At 36.2% G+C, this 25108-nt stretch overlaps 1 protein-coding gene across 6 annotated transcripts in view; it reads left to right on the forward strand.

Moving 5' to 3' along the window:
• Positions 1 to 25108, forward strand: part of NUBPL (NUBP iron-sulfur cluster assembly factor, mitochondrial) — an 84439-nt gene that overhangs the window by 49596 nt on the left and 9735 nt on the right. For 5 of the 6 annotated variants that reach the window (XM_065840184.2, XM_065840185.2, XM_065840187.2 and 2 more), the window contains 4 exons: positions 2533 to 2626; positions 14409 to 14494; positions 20102 to 20222; positions 24058 to 24140. In XM_065840184.2, the coding sequence (XP_065696256.1) occupies positions 2533 to 2626; positions 14409 to 14494; positions 20102 to 20222; positions 24058 to 24140 (384 nt within the window). Of the gene's footprint in view, positions 1 to 2124; positions 2149 to 2532; positions 2627 to 14408; positions 14495 to 20101; positions 20223 to 24057; positions 24141 to 25108 lie in introns of those variants that run through there. The other variant, XM_071809389.1, reaches the window with a different exon arrangement.

Genomic DNA, 25108 nt, shown 5'->3' on the forward strand with positions numbered 1-25108 from the left:
CCTCAATGTCCAAGTTATTTCAAGAACCAAGCTGTTTTGGCAGAGAAAGTAATTTGAAACAGTGTCAGAATGATAGTAATGCCATGCCACTCATAGATGTGTTTCTGGGCTGTGTCTTGCTGCAAGACAGAAAGGAAAAAACCAGTTAATCCATAGTTTCTCTACAAGTATTTAAGGAAGGAGAGTACGATTACTGGACTTGTAAATTTGGACTTAACAGAAGATGCCAGGCTCAGCCTTTAAGAAGACACAGGGGAAAAAGGTATTTTAAGATAATAATTTTAAAAATTGAAGCTCTATATACCTTAGTGTTTCAAAATGATCGTGATTATTATTAAATATTTGGGTTTGCATCCTGAGATTTATGCACTTAACTATTTGTAGAAGGTCTGTGTGTTTAGTTGTGACTCTTTAAGGAACTTGACTTTACTCACATTGTAAACCTCTACTACTTTTAAACAGCTATATAATTTCTATTTGTCACCTTTACAATGGTTGACTTTTAATTAAGAGCCAGAAAGTTAAAGTTCATGTATTCGAGTGGTAGGAGGCATTCATCAGCACTGACATTTATCTTGCTTTATAACTAAGCAAGATTAGTTAAGAAAAACAAACTAAAAACCAGATTTTTTAGATAAACTGTCTTCTCTGCCCCACAGTTATGTTTCAGTACATAAATTTTTGCACATTGATGTAATTTTTCTTTGGGATTATGAATACTAATTAAGAAATCTGCTGGGTATATGTCATTTTTGTTTGCAAAATATAGATCCTGTAAAATAATATAGATGCCATAGATAATATAGATCAACTTTAAATGTGAAAAGGTAGAGTACGGTGTTTGCTGTGGTTAATATAGGCAGCATTTCCTGTTCAACTGGACTGTCTTGGGCACCATTTAGTGCTGCTGCAGCCTTTGTGTAGAAAAGGAGGAAAGGGAGGAGTGCCTGAGAGTCCCTAATTTAGACATCTGAAGTTAGAATTTGCAACTAACCTTCCTCATCCCCCTTCTCTCTTAAGTGTTCCAAAATCTTCTATCTTCATCAGCCTGCCTTGAAAAATTCCATTTCTTGCTGGAGCGCTACGTTGGGTTAGCAGTCTGGATTTCCCATTGCTTGTGCTTCCCCAGAAGATCATAATCTGTACAAGAACTGAATGAAAATACACGAGTGTTCCTCTGACAGGCTCAAATGCTCCAGGGCAATAACTGGGGGACTGGCAAAATGTCAATTGTTTTCACTGTGAAAATAACTCTGAGGGAATGTATAAAATAAAAGAGAACGTAAAATCCTGCTTGTTTGCCACTTTCCTCTATTAAAGCAGCTCATACTATTGTATCTTATATATATTTTGTTATTCAAAAACATACCATATAATTATTATCTATAATATACATTATATTATTATATATTATAATTATTATGCCTATGTGGAGGGAGAAGTGAGGGGGAGACATTTGTGGGTCTTTATTTGTAACGTAGTTATGATTTCTAAAGCTTCTGTACTGCAGAGACAGAAGACTTTGTACATGTCTGCTGACTAGCAAGAGTGCACTAACCCGCACCATGGCAGAATTGAACTGAGGATCTCCCGAAGCTTACTTAAACTGTTGGGAAATGTTTAGGCAAAGTATAGCTTGGCTTTACGTGATACAGAGTAGGCTTAAGACCATTTCTGTTCTCATTAAGAGAACATTTATTGCAGTACACAGTGCTCCAGAGGGAGTTCTTGACTCTCCTGAAAATCTATCCTAGTAACGAATGTAAATAGTCACAGCATTCTCATATTTGACCCTAATATCTTTAATGATTGCTCTTATTTGATGCTTAGCAACCAGTACACTTTTTTTGTTGTGTGATACCTTGTTTTGGACCAGATGATCTCCAGAGGTCCCTTCCAACCCCAACCATTCTGTGATTATGTATGTTGTAAGTTTGTATAATTATACTTGGTGATTTTCATTTAACAAACCTGTTTATTTGTTTGTTTTTCCTCCCAACAGCTCTTTTTCCTAGACAGAATTCTGTACTGAGCTCTAACGTTGCAGCTACAAACCAGAAAAAAAAATGCTAAGGATTTTTATATATTTTAAAAGAAGTGATAAGAAGCAAGCAAAATTAGTTTTAAACGTATGGAAACAATTCCTAAGTATGTGTGTTGCACAAACCCCAGAATTTTAGCCTGACCTAACATTATCTTCTAACCTGTGATTAAGCAGCTACGAAGTAAAAGTCTTTAGTTGTTACTTTTTTCGGGGGGGGGAAAGAATTAAATAGGATTATGGTCATAAAGTTGATAATAAAGTTACGTTTATAGCTTTGAGTGATCAGCAAAGATTTCATCTCTTAGAAAAATAATGTATTGATCCTGTACTGAAAGCGTGACTAAAAGGGCTTCACAGTATCATTCTTGTGAGGTGGCCTTGGTTCACGTGTTTTACATTATAGGAAACAAAGACTTTAAGTAAACACAAAGTACTTTAAATAAAAGAACTTCAAACCTCCAACATACACATTTATTGTTGTCTTCTAGGTTGACTGGGGTCAACTGGACTATTTAGTAATTGACATGCCACCTGGGACTGGAGATGTACAGCTGTCAGTCTCACAGAATATTCCAATTGCAGGTATGTGTATTGCTTGACTGTTTCAGAGATTGGAAATTAGTTTTAAGTCTGGTAACTTTAGAAAAATCTTACTTTAACATGCCAGTCAAAAAGTCTTGTGATTGTCTTTCTAACACACTAAGAAAATGTTCTGTCAGTTGTCTGGTGATAAAAAACAGTACTAGTGATTTTTAACATGTTAACTCTATGATTGTGTTACTTTCTTTTAAGCTTAGTTTCAAAAAGATTGAGAAGTATAGCAGTACTCTTGAGGGTAAGGCAGTCATACCAAAAACTGGTAGGGTTAGTAGTAGAAAATATTTTCTTTGTACCTGCTGCATAATAAAGCTGATACAATAAAACAGTGTGTCTTCATGATTGCTTTTTAGTTAGAAACTGACAGTGCTGTTAATACGCAACATTTATTCAGATAAACTATGCAGCACTGTAATACACTATAATGCATTGTTTTTCCTCTTGTGTTACTAATTTGACTTTTTTCAGGGGATTTATACTTGGACATATCCATCTTGAGATACGCAGGCTGCTCTCTAATCTCATTGGTTTCAGCAGGAGTCAGAGATACTGCGTCTGAAAGAATGCTGAGCATCTCACGAGATCTGATAGACTCTAATGGTTTATTACCTGGCTGACATGCTTCAACAGAAATAGTTGTTGATAGCCAACTTAATCAATGTTTGGAAGTCAGTGGTAGAAGAGACAAAGCAATCCTTAGAGTTCCTGGAATAATTTAATAATTGCTGTGGCTCTTCACCAGGTGGATGGTGCAGTGCTGGAACATGCTACTCAAAGAATCCATGGGATTTCCGTCCTTGGCCATTGTCCAGACTGTGCTGGGCAAAGCCCGAGCTGAGCCTATGTAGCCAGAGGTGCAGAGACCTTTTCCAATCAGAAATTCTGTGATTCTGAGGTGTTAAGGAATCAGTGGGACTTTTCAGTGATATCAGATAAATATGTTGATACAACCCCAAAATGGTAGCATCTTTTATATTTAGTGTTAAGGCTGTGTTGTGGTATCTCTTGATCTTCCACAATGCCAAGCTCAGAAAAACTTTAATCTTTTGTCATATAAAACACAAATGTCAAGGCACATGCTAACTCAGCCGTAGCGCTATTGCCCCACACTTGTTAATAACCATGAGAGGTTCTCTCTGCTGCGATTGTGTTGTGTGGTGGAGGGAGCAAATCAACAGAGTTGTGATGAAAGATTTAATGAATTTTTCCCATCAGAAGTAGAAGAGGTGGCTGCTAGTGCATTAGCTTGTCTGTGACCTGGAGCATATGATGAAGAGCAAATCATGATTCATACTGGTTTTCTTAAATACAGCGCTTAGTAGGTTGCACGTGTGAGTAGCAAAGCAGGAGGGCCTTTACTCCCGAGGGTTTTAAGCAATGAGGTGAAGCATGGCTGTGGTATGGAAGTTTTTGGTAAGGCTGCATTTCACATTAAATCTTATATGTAAGGTCAGTAAAATTATGAGTTAAAGAGGTGTGGCTTTATCTTTGTGGATTTTTTTTTTTTTTAAGTATGGCGTGTATTGATAATGCTATTCACTACAGTCCAGCTAAATGTCCTAATTTAACATAGAAAAGGTTGTTAGACTCTTAATTTTCAAGGTATTATTGTGTCCTTTTCCACCAGAATTCTGTGCTGTCTTCAGAAGTGTGAGTAGTTGGGTGTTGGGTAGTTGGGTCCTCTGGGACAGAAAGGTGATGGAGGAAAGTACTTTGATCCTGTATTTATTCCAAGTTTTGTTGAGGTGTGTTTGTGGAATGTCACGAGATCTTTTTAGCTGATACATTACATCAGGGTATGGAAACCTTAATTTAGATAGATTTTTTTTTTGTTGTTTTTTCATCATATACCTTCTTAAAGTGTAATAGATGTTAACAAAAGCAAGACAAGTTAAAAAAAAAACAAAGCTGGATTTTCTTGCTAAGGACTGCAAGGTCCTCATTCTTGTGTAGGTGTAACAAAGTGAAGGATTAAGATTAAATAATTTTTATTCAGTATTTTCATTAGTTTTCCATGTGATTGTGGTCGTACCTGTTGAATCAGGTTTTGAGGCAAGTCAAAGTAGACAAGATTTTGATTTGAAAAAAAAAAAAAAAGGAAAACAGGTTTAAAACAACAAGCAGAAATGCAGATTTTCTTGATATGTCATAAAAGGTGATAAATTCTTGCTCATGTCTCTGTTTAAACCCTCCATTGTGGTTTTCTGGCATATTTTTTTCAATTTGTACAAGTATGGGCTTTTATAGCTTCCTAACTGAAGACAACATTTTGATTTGAATTCCGAAACGGCTTCACACTCTTACCACAGTTGCTCAGTTCAGCTTATTACTTCATCAGTCCGAACTAACTTCACAAAATTAGGAGTGATAGCATCACTTTACATTTGTCTTTCCCATTAGTTGCTTTTGTTGAGCATGTTGAGGTCAACTCTTGCAGTTTAAAAAAATAAGTGTATTGTACTTTTGATGAAGACAAGCACAGCAGACTAGGAGTGATAAGATTTGTAATTCCCTGTGTTCTTACCGGCTCAATGAATTGTAGTGATTTATAAAGAATTTTCTCTGTTTCGTATTATGGGTATTTTTCATTCTCATTGGAAGGGCTTCTTTTGTGTATTATAGCTTGAGCTGTGCTTTCTTCTTTCACTTCTGTTACTTGGTTTCTGTCTCTTTGACAGTTCACAGCCTTGTTTGCCATGCTTGTATTTTCTTCAACCTTGTTCCTTTCAGGGGTACATAAGATAGTGTTACAAATCTCAATGATGATGTCTTTGGAGCAGTCTACAGAATTTTGCTTTTTTTGTGGGCTCCATCTTCATTTGCAATTCATGTTTCTAAGCTGTGTGTTGTCTTATTTTTTTACAGAAAGCATTTGGTGTTGTGCAGTTCTGTTCCCTCTCCAGTTTTCTTGTTCTTTCTTTATCCTTTGAGGATGTGTTAGTTGCAAAATTTCTCTCTTTTTCATCAGAGACAGCATATATATCTTAGCTAAGTATGTTTAGAAGTGCATTATCTAGTTTGCATGAAAGTTGTACTTCGATTTGCATGCATGCATATGTGAGATACAGTATTTGCATGACAGTTTCTTAATTATTTATCTGTGGCTTCCTGGGGATAGACAGGGTAGAAAATGTTTATTCTGTCTCTAAATAAATTTACAAAACCTGTGCACATATTTTTGCCAACCACTTAGAGATTTTTCTGTGAGTGTGAGAGTGAGCACCGGTAAAGGTGTTTTGTTTGGGGCAGATTTGCCCAGATATGGCATGAATAGCTGTAGCATTGCAACATCTGACAGTGAGAGAGGGACTGATAGGATGCATGAAATGGGACTGGGTTTTAATTTTGGAAGACTTTTTAAATTCTGCATCACAGGTACCATGATTTTCTTAAGTCAGAAAGGCATTACAGCAGTACCTAATGGGTATAAGCAACACAACAAAATGTGTTTTATAATTCTGGTGGTCACTAAAGAGAATATCAGCCTCACAACTTCAGCTGGTCTGACAGTTTCTCATGGGTACTTTTCCTTCTTTAAAAAAAGATGAAAAAGGAAACTACTGTGACTTCTATTATTCTTAGTCACTTCACAAGGAGGTGCTTCTTATTTAGCATATTATTCTGTAATAATCTGTAACTTTTCTCATATTGCATTCATTCTTCAAAAATCTAGTAGATCTGTCTTCAGATGCAAGTCTGCTTTCCAAATACAAATCATGGGTCAGTCTGGAGAAGACGCCTTTGTTTGTGATCGGTTGCTACTTCGTTTGTATTTAGTTCTACTTCTCCTACTTAGTTCTTCTGCTTCATCTTTTGCATGAGATGTTTAGAAGTGGGGTCCTTATGACGTGTTGAACGTGCATGCTTGGGAAGGTTTGAAATGTACACATTTTCCACCTTTTAAAACATAGTGGGTTTCAGATAACATCAAGTTTGGTATCAAGATATAGTGTAAACTAATGATATTATGAAGAATAAGGCTTGTGATTCCTTTGAATTACCTAGTTGCTAAACCGATAAATCTAAGTGTGTGTATTTGTTTGACTATTTAGCTAAAGGAGTCGTAAATCAAATGAATAAATAATGTTGGAGATGGAAGATTAGCCTCATCTTTCTGTCCCCTCAGCATGCAGAGGCTGGGTGGGCAGCAGCGAGAGCATCTCTGTTGGAGAGCCGGTCCCAGAGCCCTGCGCTGAGGTTTCTTCCTCGTGGAGAAGCTGCATCGTGGGCACTGACTGTGAAATACATGACGCTGTCTGCTGCCCTTTCCTTTATTAAAGTTGAAGTGAAGTCTGTGTTAGTGAAGTGTGACAGCTTGACAGCTCTAGAGACTTGACACTGTTTCAGTTGACAGAACCGACTCCAGGTTAATACTGGAATTGTTTCATTTGCTAAACTTTGTCATATCACTCTTTTCTTTGGATATCAGGGTGCCATGGGAGTGAGAACAATTAGAACCATGAGAAATACACACCTCTTCAGTGGGAAGTGGCCTAAGACAACCAAATAATTTCACATCTTACTGAGCAATCTTTTAATAATTGCAGTAGTGAGCATTGCACTGAGCTGTGTTTATACAGGAGACCTAAAGGTAAAAGGCTTCATGTTTTATTTCAGTGCTCTTAATTTTTCCACCTTTAGGAAGTAACTTTTGTTCTTTCTCACAGAAAGCATGTATTATTATAATCTTATAATGATAAGCTTTAAAATGCTGTTAATAAGAATCAGAAAAAAACCAGTGAAGATAAATGAAGTGAAATCAGCGTGAATACTATTTTATGTTTTTCTCAAGTTCTATAAAAGCAGAAGCATTGCTGTCGCTAGTCAGACAGTGAAGGAATATTGTTGTCTTTTAGATTGAAAATCAACATAGTACATAGTTCCTACCATCTTGTTATTACCTTATCCCATAATTATTGTGATTTTTCCTAATGATTGCATCTTTGAGCAATGTGTAGATCTCAACTATCTCCTGAATGCCTTTTGCAGATAAGGCTGAAATATTTACTAAAGGAGTTTTGTTACTTCAAATTTTAGTTTTCAAAGAATTGTAATTAAATAGGGTTTCTTGTGATGGCAGGGTTTAAATAAAAACAAAAAGTGTATTTTTGTCTTTACTGATCAAGCGTTAAAAGTCTTATTTCTATTTAAATATGTACATTGAAGAGGAAAGAGTAGAGGATTGTCACCAAGTTGAAGACAGTTGGCGTTTTTAAATTCTGAATGAAATGTGACATATCAAACTGGTGAGTGCCGGTGTCACCCGGAGCAGGGTGTAGCCTTATACACAGCAGCGTGTGGGACTCAGGACAACCGGATCCTGCCTCAACATACAATAATGTAGAAGAACAGGAAGTTCCAGGTGATGAGTAGACCGACTGTTCAGAAATTAGCGTTAAAACAGCAAAAAGAGAATTTCAAATCAGATTTTTAAAAAGAAAATACTGTTGATGTGTTATAAAACTGTGCATGAATTAGCATGAAAAAGAACTGTGTCTTGTGAGAGAAAGGTGTCCTTTTAAATTAACCAAAATTGCAAGCTGAGTGGGTATGGTGCTGTTCTCTTGTCTTTTCTGAAGAGAAATGATCAAAAAACCCCCAGTGCTGGAGTACAAGTTGCATGTAGCACACAGCTTAGGATTAGAGGTGTTTCTGTGTTCTCTTATTGCTCTTTGTGTAAGTGTCTGTTTGCCCCTTGATTAATATCTCTTACTTTGATGCAAATCACAGTCGCAAGGCATGTGATCTTTCCTTTTAGTTTAACAATAATATACAGTGTTTTTCTCCATTTCTGAGCTTGCTTTCTTCTTTTATGGAGGAGGTACATCATTAGTTTCTACAGTAAATCTTTGAAGATATTGTATGGAAGCCATCTGGGTAATAGTCAATTTTACTTGATCTATTTTTGAAAGGCAAATATTTTTAATATCAGATTTTTAGGTAGATTTACTTTTTTTCGTGCTGTATTTTGATATTTTAAATAACTGCAAGAAAGGAAAGGCACATACATTTAGGTTAGATTGAAAAGCAAAAAAAACTTAGTCACACCAGTGGGGATTTAAAAATAGTTCTTTGTATTCACCCAAATGTAATTTGTATAATAAAATAGGTTACGTCTCTTGTCAGAAAAAAATGTAGAAGACAAATGCAAATAATCATCAGAGTTATCTTAGCTTTGGACACTCGTGGTACTTCATTATGAAGTGTCAGACTCAGTAGGCTCAGTAAACTTAATTTAGAGACCAAAATACGGTGTGAGTTTACACATTAATGCCTCATACTCTTTCAATATAAATTTAAATTCAACTCTTGGCTCATGGAGATTGATTTAACACACATTGCCTGTCCAAGCTGAACTGAAAGTATATTCAGTGCAAGTTCTTTAAATTTTATCATCCCTGAAAAATAGTTTCCAGGTATTGGGAAAAAAAGCTGTGAAGTATAGAGGCTTTGAAAACTGAGGTTCTCTGAGATCTGGCAATAGTGGCTAAGTGTATGTTAAGTAGTAGATTAGGTACAATTGCCTCAATTTTTTTTTTTAGACCAATTATTCCAAATAGGAAGAATAAACGAGCATAGTGTTCAGCTGACAATTGCAAAAGATGAGAGAAATACATACGAATAATGGTACTGCATTCTCTGCTTTAGCTATTTCTTATGAAAAAAATAAATGTTTAAATCTACCCCTTATGACCTCCACCTCTAGGGAAAGAAAAAAGTAAAAAACAAAATGGTTCTTGGAGATGATTGAAGCAGTCTCAGTGTTGTCTTTTTTTTTTGGAGGGGTGGGAGGGTGGTGTGTGTGTAGTAGAACACAGTTGTCCTCTTTGGATTAGGACCTCTAATTTTTTTAAATATTCATTTGTCAAAAGAGACTATTTGGACTTCACTCTTGCGTAGTACAAAGCTCATTATAATCTGGACATGATTGGCAAATGCCCTTGAAAGCAGGAGGTGGAATGGAGTGGAGCAGAAAAACTCTAATTCAGATAGCTAAGGAAAAATGGAAAGTGGCAGAGTGTCTGTGAGGGCATAGCTTTTTATTTAATGCCTGTACTTTGCAAATAATGCTTATTCACAGATGTTATTACAAATGTTTCCAGTGTTTTCACTTTGCTAAATAACTATTGCATGTAAAGTGCTTTAGTGTGACATGTGTATGCAATTTGTCATGACCAAACCCAAGCATTTTAGCACAGTGAGAGCTGTCTTTCCATGTCTTTCTCCATGTGATCTAGCATGAAATGGATGTTATAATATTACTGATCAGTTAGATGAGGGTAGTTTAACTTCAGGGTGACAACTTTACCCGGCTTGTGATGCTCCTCTGCTCAGTGGTTTCACCGGCAGTTCCTCTTGCCAGGAGGAAGAAACTTGCTCTAAGATTTAGGTCCTCTTTTCATGTGGGCAAGGCGGTAGCGTCCCAATCTCTAATTACCTGCTAGCTCGTGGGCAGAAGAGGATGTGCGGCTGTTGGAAACATCCACTGTCTGAGCAGTTGTTCAAAGACTCCTCCAAGAAGAAGGTATCGAGCAGACTGGAGGTGAGACACAGCTGGGATCCACCCTTTGGGACAGTTCTGAGCTGTATTATGAGTCTCGATTAAGGATCCCTTAAGGGAAAATCTCACCAGGGATTTTTAATGTTTTTGTATCTGCTATCACCAGCTGAAATTCTAGCAAAGGCACAAGTCTTTGTTCTTGCAACATCTTGTTCTGCATCTTCAAGTGCAAACTGTATCCATAATTGCAGGCAGATTTTACCTGTGAAGTAACAAGTAATTTAAGAGAAGGTGAGAGGCAATCTGAAGAGATCCACAGCAGAGAAGACTTAGATTCACTAGCCAATTTGTAACTTGAAAGTTCCACCCAGAAGTTTAGAAGTTTGAAATTCATGCAATAGCAAAGGTAGTGAAAGCTAAAAAAAAAAAGTGCATGAGCGCTCTGCTCAGATCAGGCCATGTGCAGCTGCATTGAGGCCTGCATGTGGTTCCTTGCAAGAGCATTCAGTACTTGTCAGTCAGCAGATACGACGATTAGAAAAATGTAATGTCTTTCTGTGTCTTTATCCTCCAGAACTCTCTTTGTTGGTCTTTCTGGTCAGCTACACTTCACAGGTTTTGAAGTGGCATTATTTGCTAAGTTAATAAGAACCAGAGTGATGTAAGACACAGTCTAATATTTGTGTGTGGAGGGGTCCTTAATCATCTGTCTGGATGAGATCCACGTAGTCTGGTTCTGAAGTCTGTCTTTGAAGGCACTGGAGAGAAAGGGGAATATGTTAGAGAGACCCTTTTTATCCTAAGGTAGACCTTCTAAACTGCTGCTTAGCTGCTTTTTAGACCTGCCTGTTTTACACTTGTGTACAAAGGGACTATACCTAAGGCTTGGAGAGATTCCACCTTATGCCTTGTTAACCCAGAGCATTTAATGCAAACCTTAATGATGCAGTGAATATAGGTGATGTTTTCTATACACAGAAACTATAGGCTGTTTCAGCACTTGTATTTCTCTGAACACCAGTCCACCAAAAATGTGAGAACCAATGTGCTGTGTAGACACACCTTTCTTTTACTGAGGATTGAAGACCTGGGGTTAAAAAAGAAAGGCAAACATCAGTATTACAGGCTACTGTTAGTTCTGTCTCTAAATATTACACGCACTAAGGATTACAAATATAGTTAGTATAGTTTTGACTAATGCAACATGCATCAGCTTTTTGTCAACTGAAATTGAATGAAGTTACAAAAATAAATAGAATGCATGAATAAGTAAATATGTCAGTTAAACCTAAACGTGCTCAACTTAGAAACCCTTAGTATGCTCAAAGCACAGAAATTATTCTTGTGCATGCAACTGCAGACAGAATTTGTAGTATGTTTTAATGTGCGATGTGATAGCATTAGTCTTTCTGCAACTTCTCTGTTCAGTTTGTCAGTCTTAGTTTGCCTCATTCAGACAGAGGCTTGTGTAAACATTGTACATATTTCTTCAAGAGATGTACTGTGTGCATTAATTCAGTCTTATTTCATTACTGATGAAAATAACTCTTTACTGTTCGATATTCCTATTAACTGTGTAGAGCAAAGACAGCAAAGTGTGAGCTGTGTTCTTTCTTGCTCATCATTTGAATTACTTTCTGAATTACACGTATGCAAACTTATTCAGGGAGGGGAACAGAGTGAAAAGTCTCATTTGCCGTATTTGGTTGCTAATGAAGGAAATAATGCTACAAATAATTTGAATTCTTGAACTTCAGGTTGGGTTTGCTGGACCAGCAGTTGTACCAAAGGAAAAGATACTTATTTTAAAAGGTGTTAGTATAAGTCAGTACAAGCTTGCTGTGAATAAATTTTGTCTGTAATCCAGCTCAGAGTGAAAAGCAAAATAAGAGAGACACATCTATTATACCCTCAGCAGCAGCTTCCTGGGCATGTTGGCTTTCATTCTGTGGAAGCAGCCATGCACGTTGTCCACGAGCATAACTTTAACTCATGCATTCAGAAGCCGTAGGTTTTCATACAGGGAGTTGGTGTTTGCAGCAGCCTGAACTCTGCAATGCGCCATTGGGTCTTTCTGGCATTTTAACTTTCTCCCTTTGGGTGAGGTTCTCTAGTAACAGAATTTGTTAGGCAAAAATATCGCTGGGATAAGCTGCTTGTGGTTCTAATGGGTGTTTTCATGGTGCATAGTCTCTGTCCTTCATACCATGCCAAATATTGGAGTCTTAGAAACATTAATAATGAACCAGAAAATGTAAACTTCAATTTTGTTGACTGCATATTGACTTCTCCCTGAAAATCTAGGGAATTCCGAGCCAGCATCTTCAGAGAAGACTGTGAACAAAAGTTTGAAACAACTAACATGACTGTATACACATAAGACACAAATTTCCAATTTTGTTTGAAAAGAAAGCAGTAATGAGCATTTTGTCCAAGTATTCAAGGATCCTTGTTTTACAAATATGTGGAAAACTCGACGGCATTGAGTCTAAATTACTTGTGGACTGTGCTTTTAGGGAAGGGTGCATTCGTTTTATGGAATTAACCGTACACTTCAATGTCACCTGTGAAGTGTAACCCTACACTTCAGTGAAATGAGGAGCTAAGGTGAGTTGGACATAACTGAAAGGCTTCCACATTGTTGTTTGCAATGCCATTGGAAGCAGGTCAGCTAGAATAAAATAGCAAGTGGTTTGGACACCAGAGTTTTAGCAAACAATAGGGAAATTGCATTTGCTTAGTACATTACATATGCCGTTCAGTTTTTGGACTTGTGTCTAATATTATGTAAGGCAGAGATTGGCAGCTTTTCAGGACCGAGGTGCCAGATTGTATTTTTCTTTCACAAATTAGAGGTTAAGAACACTGGTTGAAAACATTCAAGCATGCTGGCAGGCCGTGTTTGGAAACGGCTGCCTGGCACGCCGGCAAGATGGCAGCAGGCGGGCAAGATGGCAGCTGGCGGCCGGTGTGGGGCCACAGTGAGGGGCTGGGCCCCCTGTCCTGGCCCTGCCAGAGCCAGGGCTGCTGACGCTGTAGCCCATGTCAGCAATGCCAGCGTCGTGTGCCTCTGGAAATCTACCCGTTTCTCCCTTTGCTGTGTACACCTAGGGTTGGGAACTGCAGGCCCAGTAGGAAACTCTGTCCAATGCATCTAAAATTGTCTGTTGTAGTTGCTATTAGTGTGAAGTTGGGCATACATTTCTTGCACTAGGTTGGCTTAGTGTGGTTCTGTGAAATGTTTTATATAGCACATGCTTCAGAGGGTGGATAGTCACTGAGAAACCAGAGCTAATCAACTGACCATTAATGTCCTCTTTTGCGTTGCATTTTTCTAAAATATGGACAAACATGAGCAGATTTGTGATGAAAGTTTTAAAGAAATAATACTTGAAACACCTGAGCATGTGGCAAAAGATGCTCCTTGTGAAGTGATGTGGAATATTGTTATATAATGCCTATATTGTTTTTGCAGGCTGTGTTAATCAAGAAGTACTATAGGGTAGTATAAGATAGTAACCTTCAGTAACCTTGGAATCTAACCTTTGACAAAGAGCTCTAGCTGTTTTATATACTTAAGAACTCTTGGGAGTACTAATTATCAGGTAACCTGGAGCCATGTTTGAACAATGAGCAATACTTTACTTTTTTTTTTTTTTTCAAGTGTGCATGAATTGGCCTCTTGTTTTGTTGTATCACTCGTACAACACCCTGGTGTTGCGTCTAGTGTAACAGGTTTCAAGATTGTGCCTGTCAACAGTTGTATCTGGAAGTTGTATTGGGAAGCAACAGTCTGATTACAGGCAGCTACCTCTTGATTGTAGGACAAGGCTTGTTATTAAATTAAAAGCTTTCGAATGTAATTATGGCGTGGGACTGTTACTGTGCAGATTTTCTCAGAGTACCACCTCTGTGACCTGACAGCTTGTGGACCATCTTGTCTTCCGTCCATGGTCATATCACAGCTAGATCAGTTTTCTCATTAAGAAAATATAAATGGTATCTACATAGAAAAACTTAAAATGAAAATATCTAAATTGTTTCTGTCACTCCATATCATAGCTCAGTGATCTTGGTCATTCCCTAATAATAATAAACTTGCATCATCTTGGTTTTTTAATCTAAAGAAGAAGATGATGCTAGTCTTTTTATTAGCGAATGACCAAAACCCCTGATATAAGCTGTGGAGTCATCAAATAGTCAAAATATTTAACAGTCTAATTAACAATACATGTTTTAATGGTATTTCACGTTTTATTTTCCCAGGAGCTGTGATTGTCTCCACTCCACAAGACGTGGCTTTACTGGATGCACGGAAAGGAACTGAAATGTTTAGAAAAGTCCATGTACCTGTAAGCCTCTACCATAAAAGTACTAGTAAATTGTTCTTCCAAAACATAAAAAAAAAAAAAAAGAAGCATGTATTGCAATAAGTGAACAAACCATTCAGGAATCACTTGAATTTCATAGTTTCTTCTTTAATTAAAAAAAAAAAAAATTATTAGAATCTATCTTGTACCTGTATCAGGAGCTTGCTTTAGCAGAAAGAAAAGAGTTTTGTCAGGCCAAGGTCATAATAGTGCTTGATTTCTTTTGAATCACTTCATTTAATCACCTGGAATGGATCAGACTGCTAAACAGAGTATCTTATGAAGTAATGTGTGCTTTCCAATTATACTCTCTTACTATTAATATATCCTCATCATGTGCCCTCTTCAGCACTGGCTGTGTTGGAGCTTAAAATGTAGAATTTCTTGAAATGTGGAAAAATCATACTGATACATTTTAAGAAGGAAATTTAAATTTTTGGGAAGATATGCATGTACCGAGTTGTCGCTTTGCCATTTGAAGGACTCTGTGACTGTCAAAACAAGTAGACGGCTGTCTGTATAATTTTGTTTTTCATTAGGTTTACAGGTTAAATGGTAGCTTGCTTGTTTGAGACATGCAAAATTAAAAAATATTCACTATATTCATATGGATTGGGAGAAAATATTAAACAGGGTGACATCTTTGACTGTATTTTCTGTGTGTGCTACAAGTTGCTAAGTAACTGAATATTGTACTCTAGAGTATGTTCATGAAGAGATTCATTTTTCATTTGAAATGTGCAGTTGATGAAAAATGCTTCCTTATTTCAAACAGTAAAGAAAAAAACCCATTTACTATACTTCAAAAAGGATGGTTTTTTGTTTACTTGTGTGAAGGTTACTTCTGCTCTTTATTAAGAAAGATTCCTTTCATAGCTAGTACTTTTTTAATTAAAAAAAAGCAACAGAAACCTTGAAGTGACTGCTTTCCCTTTATGTTTTAATTTATAAAACAGCTTAACAAAATACATACATTGATAAATTTCTTATTGTTCACTATTCCTTAAGCGTATTTGCACCAAAATAGATGTATAGTAGCATTTATCATTTGCTAGTAGAAGAAAAACAAATATATGTAACAGAAGAATAACATATGGAATGCGCTGGTTTGATTTTATGTTTGGGTTTGCTAAATTATGCCAAATTATTTTCTTGAAATAAAGTAGTTTTCAAGTTAGTACTTTGCTGAATTTTCCTTTTGATTTAATGAGACATTACCAAGGTTTCTTTCTAAGTGTTTTGTTTAATGTTCTTTGAAGAGAACGGCCTCTAAGAAAATCATGTGTTCTAGGATAGGCTTGGCTGCTGTTAATTTGACTTGTGGTAGATAAAATATTAAATATGATATCTTTTGATTCGTTTGAGTTTTCAGAATTTTCTAAATCACATGAAAACTCACAGTGAAGCTGTCGTGCCAGATGCTGAGTTTGTATGTGCTTGAACCAGTCATCGATGCTTACCTTTGTCGTAGTGCTGCTTCATTTTATTCCAGCCTTGCACGTACATCAGTACAGACGTGTCATGTACTTTGGTGGTAAAGCAGCTCCTGCCTATGTATTACATTTCTACGTGTCAGCTGAATTTGAGGATCTAAAGAAAGTTTAGTTATGTAATATTTGAAGGACAACTTCAAACCTGAGGTTTACATCAGAGAGGTGGAATCTGCGGGACTGTGCTAAGATTGCGTGTCCTGGTTATGTAATTGACTGATCTTTAAAAATCTAATCTTTGGAATCTGTAATCTTTAAAAAACTGCTTGCAAAGGGTCTACTTTTCAAAGAAGCAGAGAGTCTATAGGTCGCTGAGCTCTGAGTCTTTGAGTATGCTTGCTTGTATTTAATGAACTGGAGTCTTTCCCTTGTACATATGGGCATAGATACATATACCACGCACCACCTTCCTCTCACAGTTGTTAACATTGTTTGTCCTTTACTATGCTGAAATTAGAGTAGAATGACTGAAGGAACTGATTAAAAACTGGCAATGAGAGTCAACATTAGAGCCAGGATTAGAATGCAAAAGTCTTATTTTCAGTCCTAGGACATAGTTGCTAGAAGAGAAGTGCCATCTCTTGTGCAGTGCAGCATACCTGGTAAGGAAGGAGTCTGCAAAGTGGTGCTGACTCCAATCACAAATTTCAACATTCTCACCCATTATGTGAGTTTGACCATATTTTCATGCATCCCAGAGGCTTGCTCTGGGCAAGTGACAAAAAAAAAGTGAATAACTTTGAGTATTTTAGGAAAAAACTGCCTATTTTGACCTGCTGAAATTGAGTCCAGTTCAGTATGGTTTACCTGATCAATCATATCCCTGAAAGAAAGAGATGGGGTTTTCATTAAATCTTCTACTTTTCTGGTGGGTTTCCTTGAATTGGAAGGTTACGTTGTGGATTTCACAGGTTTCAAAAAACTGCTTATGTTTATGCAGCTATGCATTTCTTTCTAAGATGTAACACTAGATGATCTTTTGAGGTCCCTTCTGATCCCTAACATTCTGTTATTCTGTGAAAATTGTTTGGCTATGTACTTATTGGTATATCTGTAGCATCCAGAATACCCAGACGAGATTGTGGTTTTATATTGGGCACAGAAGTTAGACCCCAAAATTGTTTGTTCTAAAACAAAAGGTAGGAAGACAGAAATATTATTGTGAGTGTTTACTTGAAGCACTGAAATGTCAAGTGACTGATAGATGGTTACGTAGGAAGATGGCAAACTGCAGAACTGTCACCTGGTCACTTCAGTCCCCATCAGATTGGAGTCAGACCTCCGCGCCATCTGTCCTTAAGTACAGGGAACAACTTAAGTGGGTTTCTCAGGAATTGTGTCCCTGTGTAAAGACAGAGGGATTTCCTTTTCTCACTGTGTTTTCTTTAACTTAGAGGCTACTATATTTGGACTTTAGCATGATTTGATGTTCAACCAAAAGGTTAATTCAGCATAGGAAATTTGTAAACATTCAGAAAGTGCACGCGCAGATAATTCGTATAGAAAGTTTTCTTAATTTCCTGTTGTCTCTTGATGTCTCTTCACTGTTTAAAAGAAAGATTTGACTAAATGAAATTCAGTTCCATAACTGTCCTCTCCTCTACCACCACAGGTTAGCTCCTGCATTGCGGTGCATGTCACCCTGCCAGTTTTCGTTTCATTCCTGAGCCAAGTTTGCTGGGAAATGTACAGGGAAAGGAGTTCAATAAGGACTAGAATAGAATTCTCACATACTTATGGGATAGTTTGTGTAGAGAGTAACAGCTGCTTTGAAGCTTTTCCAGAGCTATTATTTGAGCAGGGAAGTGAGAGTTATTACTGACTTCATTAGCGAGACCTATTACTTTGTAGATTTAAAAGCTCTGAAGAGCATAGTGAATGCTCTTCCATCTGTAAATATATCGACAAAAATATGCTGCACCAGCACTAAATTTGTGTATATTTGCTCAGATTCTATATTAAACTGGGTGTCTGTATTTCGCAACTTAATCTTAAAAAAAAAATCTCTTAGTATTGCAGAAGAATAATTTGTATATTAATAAGTATCCACTACTCATTGGTTGACAGGAACAACACTGAAAAAACAAAAGTGATTGTGTAATGCTGAAATGTCACTTGCTTTGGGTCAGATTTGTTGAAAAGAAAACAAAAAAGCACAGTGAATAAGACCTCTAAAACTGATGTAGCATTGGGGATACAGCTGTATCCCAGAATTTGCATAAACCGTGGCAGAAGGGCTTAGTTATTAGGTTATCAAAGAATTGAAACAACTATAATAATCCTTAACTAGTCACAAAACTGTAGTAAATTACACAACTTTGATTGTGAGTTCGCTGAATCATAACTGTTGTATGACTACTTTGAGGAGAACGGAAAGTTCAAACCCCAAGATAAGTGAAGATTAATTAATTAATTTAAAGTATAAAAATCAGGTTATCTTTTCTTCCTGTGCTGCAGCAAATGGCTTACCTGAATCCTGATTAAAATACTCTTTTTCTTTTGTCCAATAATACTTCTTCCAGTGTTCTTCAGTTTACCACCAACACAGTGAAAATTCCAAGACTTTAATTTAAAGAGAGCAGGATGAATGACTGCTCAGAGGTCATCAGTGCAGCTGCCAGAGCCCTTTTTGCCTTCCCTTTACCTTATACCCTTGGACATGGAATATTTAGTCTCTCTCTTAGTTTAAGAACTGGATGAGAAAATTACCTGTAATAATTTGCCAGGAAATATAAACTTGTTCCTCTTGTTCTTCTGGCAATTTGAAGGAGAGAGCAGAAAATGGGCAAAGTTTGTGGTGTTAAATTTAAAGTAGGTAATCTGTTGTTATTGTGGTTGTTACTGTTTCTTAAAATGCTCCTTGCTTTAAACCCTCTGAAAGATTTATGGTGGTATAGAAAAAACAGGTGATCATTTTTAGCTTAAATAGAAGGAAATTTTTATTAACATATTGTAAATAACAAGCTTTTTATTTTCAATTTTGATGCCAAAAGTTGTACATTCACTCTTGGTTAAATAACGATTTGTTGGTTGCATTAAATACTGGTGTTTCTTTTTAGATATTCTTCCTTATTGTAATGGCTATGTTATATGTCTAATAACTAGGCCAGCTTGTTCAAACACAAAACTAGAATGCTACAAAGTAAATAACAACTTTTTGTACCTGAAAATATATACTCATATTTTTAAACCTTGGCTATAGTGTGTGTGACATACCTAGATAACGTATATCTTAAAGTGAATTATTGTAACATAGAACCTCTTAAAGCGAGTCTTCTGTGGATTAGCAGATGGGTAGAAGCTTTCACTCTGTGGTGTTTGAGTGCTGTTTTCATCACTTTTGAGAAATTCTGCTCTTCCTCAATGAATGGCTTTGTTTACTACTTGAATAAAATAAGATCAATGCTATCATTAGCGTTATTGTACATTGTGAAAGAAGATTTTTGTAAGCATGATTTGGCAAATTTTCATTTGACATATTTTGCAAGGATGATGTTGAACACCTGGCATGAACAGAAAGGTACCTAATATGTGTGTATTAGATTTCTATGCTGTGGTTTTTGCTACTTAGTTTCATATAATTATTTCTTTTGTTTGATCTTTAAAATGTGTTTCTGCTCTTCAGAAGAACAGCAAATCAGGTTCTTTTCTAAAACATTTTCCTACAGGATAACTTATAAAAATATCTTAAAAGCATGTCTGATTGTGTCGTTTCTTGTAATGGTATGTTTTTGTTTTGTGTTTCCTGAAACTGCAAATTACAAAACTATAAAACACAACATGAAAATTCTTCCAGTATTCAGAGTTTGAAAATGAAATACCAGCAGGGAGAGTTCTTGAAAAGATAGGCCTGTACAAGAGGTTGATCTTTGAGAAGTATAAATGAGCAGAACTTGAAATAAAGCACAAATGATAGTGCAACTGAGACGACTAATAAGAGTTGATAATGGTGTTAATGAGGCTGATACTACTTCTGCTTCCCATTATAAATGAATACTCCTTGTTGATTTTTTGTTGATAATCTTTTCTTTATTGTCGGAGATGAAGAATAGAAATACTGAATCCCAGGTTTGAACATTGCTTTCTTTTACTTTAACAGGTTTTAGGACTGGTTCAAAATATGAGTGTTTTCCAGTGTCCCAAATGCAAGCATGAGACACACATTTTTGGAGCTGATGGTGTGAGAGATCTTGCAAAAACCCTTGGATTAGATATTTTAGGTAAGAATATAGGAATGATTTTATTTTTAAAGAAAGATTTAATAGTGTGTGTGTGAGGGAAGCATTAACTGGAGTACGGAACTGCATAATCCTAGATTATTCTATATTCAGACAGTATTCGGATATAATAGAACTAATAACGTAGCAGCCGAATGTCGTAGTTTCATATTCTCTGTTTCTAATCAGGATTCTTGTAAACGTGATGTAGACTGGATGTGAAAATTCTTAAATTGCATCTTAAATCTCTTTTGATTTATAAACAAACCAGAACATGAATTGTTTTGATATTGGTGTGCTATATTACCCGAAATTCCTTGTGCTATTGATCATACAATAATTTTTACAAATAACCAAGAATTCTATTTTGTCTTGTAAAATAGACCTAAACTCTGTCCATTAATTTCAATAGAAGTTTTTTATTTTATTTAAATGAAATGACTTGTCACATATTGAAATAAATATGGTAATTGGAAATGCAGTCCCTTAAAGCAGTTGTTTTTATGCCCATCTAGGGATATCTTGACTTTCGTGTGGAGGGAAGCAGACTGTAATGATTGTATTTAAATGTTGAGATTAAAACAATACGCTGAATTGCAAAATGTTGTTTCAAAAGAAAATTTATCGAAAACAAGAATTAGCTATGATTAAACAATGTGGCATTCTGTAAGCTAAAATATACATTGATCTTCAAAATATACATTGCTATTTTAAAAAGGCTTATTTCGTCCTGTGCTGTCAGTAAAAAAAAAATTATAGAATATAACACATCATAATTAAGTTGGTAAATGGGATAATTGCATGTGCTAATGATGTGTTTCCATGTATTACTATAATTATCTCAATGATTTTCCATAGTTAATTCATTAAGAAGAACCAGGAAACTCACTTAGAAAGATCAACACAGAAACATCAAGGTCTGACATAAACTTAAGCTAGCAAGGCAGCGCATAATTAAAGACATGCTTTTGGGCTATCTTGTAGTTTTCTGCATCTATGATGAGTTGTGATGGGAGCCCCAGGAGACTTCCACAGCCCCGGGTGATGGGGATGGATGCAAATGCTCTGCAAGCAGCTGAGTCAAACATACATTTAGATCCACGAGTACAAATGATGCACCGTGCCATTGGTCCCATAGGTGGTTTTGTTATTCCCTAAGAGGGCAGAACTCATTGTAATTGCATTTAATTAAGAGTAATGTGAGAGATTTATGGGGTTAGCAGGGGATGGATGAGATGTGTGAAGAAAAATGGAGTGAAGTTTGTCTTCAAAGTGGTAGTGAAAGACCAGACTAAGATGAAGAATAATGCCTTAAAGGTTAAATTTAGAATGACAGTACTTGATCTGATTAGTATGCTCCTCCTTCCAGGGATGACCATTACATAATAATACCATATGGTATAGTAAGAATTACTGCTTACAGATTTTACATTCATCTATCCCAAATGGAAGTTTTATCCCAATGTTATTATTATTTGAATTCTGCCCAAAGGTCTTGAGAACTTATTCTTTTTATATATATATATATATATGTAATATTTACAATTAAAATCAGTATTTCTAAATTTATTTTGCTTATATTTTGCAACACCTGTGGCTGTTCTGTTTGTTCAACTAAGCACCTAGTCCTCTTGTGAAACCTGACATTTATTTGCTCAGAAGTGTCTGCCGTTAATGACACTGAATAATTCCTTTATTTTGTTTATGGCAGAAGACAAATAGCAGTTGTCACTACACCTTTAAGTGTAGTTCATTATTTCATCTACTTGTGATTGTTTTATCTTTTTATTCTCTAAAGAAAAGTGTGCCAAAGGTTGTGCTGCTGATTGTTTCTCTCCCTGTCTCCAAAATTCTCCTATTTTGCTTTCTATTTTTCTGAAGTTCAGTGGCCATACTGTGACCAAAAAACTGTACCAACGATATACGTGATACTAAGATGATAATTTCTGTACACTCCAGCCTGAACTTTGTAGTTCCTAACTTTCTAAACTGTATCCACTAATAAAACAAGGAACAGTGACTCCCAGATTTTAAAAATTATTCTTGTTTTACTTCCTGCAATATATTAAATTTTTTCTCAGCTCCTTTCTTTGCAGTCAGCAATACTTGTTAGTATCAGAAAAACGTTTGATGGCAAGTTCCCATCGCATTCTGTAATGCAGAATAGTGCAGAATCTTCATCTTCCTAAAATCCTTAGCACCCAAACAGCTGTGCAGATGCTTTTGCTGTCTTTATGCTTCTGCTTAATTTATAAGCATTTTAGTTTTTTCTTTTTTTTTTTTTTTTTAACATGAAGATTGCATTTTGCTCCGTCTTCTGATGGGCACTTTTGCTCGTACAAGCCCTGTTATGCTCCTGTAGAACCAGCACATCTTTGTAAGTATGAGGAAGAAAAGAGAGAGAGGCTGCCATTTTGTGGTAAAGCAGTTCTTTTTGTTATTCTCTGAGATTGTTATTAAGCTGATAGTGAAAAAGTATTTTTTTCATTAACAAAACATCCTGGGGAAAAAAAAAGTGAAGGTTGGTCTCTGCGTAAAATAATGGTAGGAACTAACTTCTGGGAGATTTACAGAGTTATTGTTATTCTATTAAGAATGTTTAAGGGTAAAAAAACTTTCAAAGGATGCCTTAAATATTTTTTTAAAATAAATGAACAGACTTCTATGCCTAAAGAGATTTATTAATGACTGAAACAAATAACAAATTGAAGTTCTTCAAAGATTCAGCTCAATAATGATGGAGCCACAGCTTTTGTGTTTGTTATTTGTTTGTTTAGTTTTGTTTTGTGTGTATTCCTGCTCGATTTTGGTTCTGGTGTGTTTGTTGTTGTTGTTGTTTTTAGGTTTTGGTTTTGTTTTGTTTTTAATAAGCTGTGTCAATCTTTGTACACTTTTTTAAATGTTTTTTTTTTTTTTTCTGACTACATTGAACTTCAGTATTTTACAGTGGCCTTGGTTTGGGTTAAATAAATGTTGCTAAAGTGTGTGAATTAAACTGATGCATTTTTTGAGACTAACTGAGATTGGACTGTTCTGATGACATCCATCCATGATGGAAAATGTATCTGTATCTTCCATTAGCAGGAAATTGGTCTTCAATTCATTCCATAATTATCTATGTAGCAACAAGCTCAACACGGGAACTTCAAGTTTTCTTTAGTGCTAAAAAATCATATTTCAGAAAGTATGTTTCAGAATGGAATAGGGCTGCTAATTGATTCTCCTTTAGAGTGTTCCTTTCCTCTCTGACAATTCCCTGCTCATTGTAAAAGCAGAATATAAAGAAAATTTGTATTGGAAAGAAGAATGAACTGAATAGTTGTCTACCTTTTAATTGGATCCAAGGCCTAATAAGGACAATAACAAATGCTGTTATTTGGAAATTAAGTATTCAAAGAAGTCTTTGAACAGTGATTAAAATCTTAAAACAGCACTGAAAAGAATATACAATGAGGAGATAGGCAGAACAGTAAGTTGCATGATGAGCATTTGCCTAACACTCCAGCACTTTTTTTTTGGTACGCAAAATAATCTGTATCTCAGCCTGTGTTTTACTGTGTATTTGAAGCAAAAAAGCCAACTGCCTTCACTCATAAATGACTACAAAGCATAGTCCTTCCTATTCGGAGAATGAAAAATCCAGAATATTATTCATTATGGAGGTGCAGAAATTGTACTGCAGCCAATTTTCATTTTAAATGCTAATTTTTTGAGATTAAGTTATTCAAAGAATATACTGAACTGGAATTTGATTTCACATTGCTTCAGGGCTATTTTAATGAAACATTTAAGAAATATTAAGCCTTCACATATGTCTGTCTTGGTGTTTTTGATATAGGCGACATTCCACTGCATGTTAATATACGAGAGACGTGTGACTCAGGACAGCCTGTGGTGATCTCGCAGCCTCAAAGTGATGCCGTAAGTTTGGTACACTGCACTTAAGCCTGTTTGAAAAGAAATGTGTATCTGAGTGTAACTGAGGGAAATGAAGTAAAATAGGGTGGTGTCATCAAGTAACTCAGGCCCTTCATTTTGGAATGCTGATTATCCATTCTACTTCTGTGGGTTTGGTTTTGTTTAATTAGTCTGAATCATTCAAAACTTGATCCAGGTTCAGGCATGCCAAGAAGAGGAATGTCAGTGTGAGGCCTCATGAGACCTTGCAGCTAATGTGGGAATGTGGGTCCTCTAGAACTGTCAGTTGGGCCTTTGGTAGTTCAGTCTGGAAAATGTCAAAGGGCCCTATCAAAAGATGTTTTGAACAAAACCTGTATATTGTCAGTACCTGGGTTGTTTTCAGGAGGAAGTGGAGGAATTTACACCCAAGAGGAGATGGATTTTTCTGGGCCTTTAACATAACGTTCTATTGCCAAAGGAAAGTATGAGTTGTTGAGGTGATGGGAATCAAATATGGAAGGCTATAAGGAAAAGCAGTTGCACATATAAAACTTCATTAACGCTGATAGAGTAAGATTTTCCTGGCTAGTATTTTCTCTCATGCCTCTGCTGGAGTTTGTCTGCCAGGCTCTGTAGGGCAGGGTGTTGTCTGCCGTGTTGTGCTTGCATGGTCTGTGTCTTGATACATCCTCACCCTCACTGCTGCTTACATGTTACGTTAAAAAAGTGATTGATTCTGATCATAGATGGTAGAATCAATTAGAAATAAGGTAGTATGTACAAATAAGGTAGCCTTTCTAATATCACATGTGCTAGACACATGCTGAAATACTTTTTCCTTCCTACTACTCTTTTAAAGGAGAAAAAGGATAATCCAGTGTTACTAACATACTGAATGGGATGCTGGAGGAACAGTGACGGTCTTAAAATTGTCATACATCATTTTTTTTAGAGAGAAGCAGCAGCACTGTGGCATGTTGATTTCTAGT

Source organism: Patagioenas fasciata, chromosome 5, assembly GCF_037038585.1.
Source record: "Patagioenas fasciata isolate bPatFas1 chromosome 5, bPatFas1.hap1, whole genome shotgun sequence".
Classification (NCBI taxonomy): Eukaryota; Metazoa; Chordata; class Aves; order Columbiformes; family Columbidae; genus Patagioenas; species Patagioenas fasciata.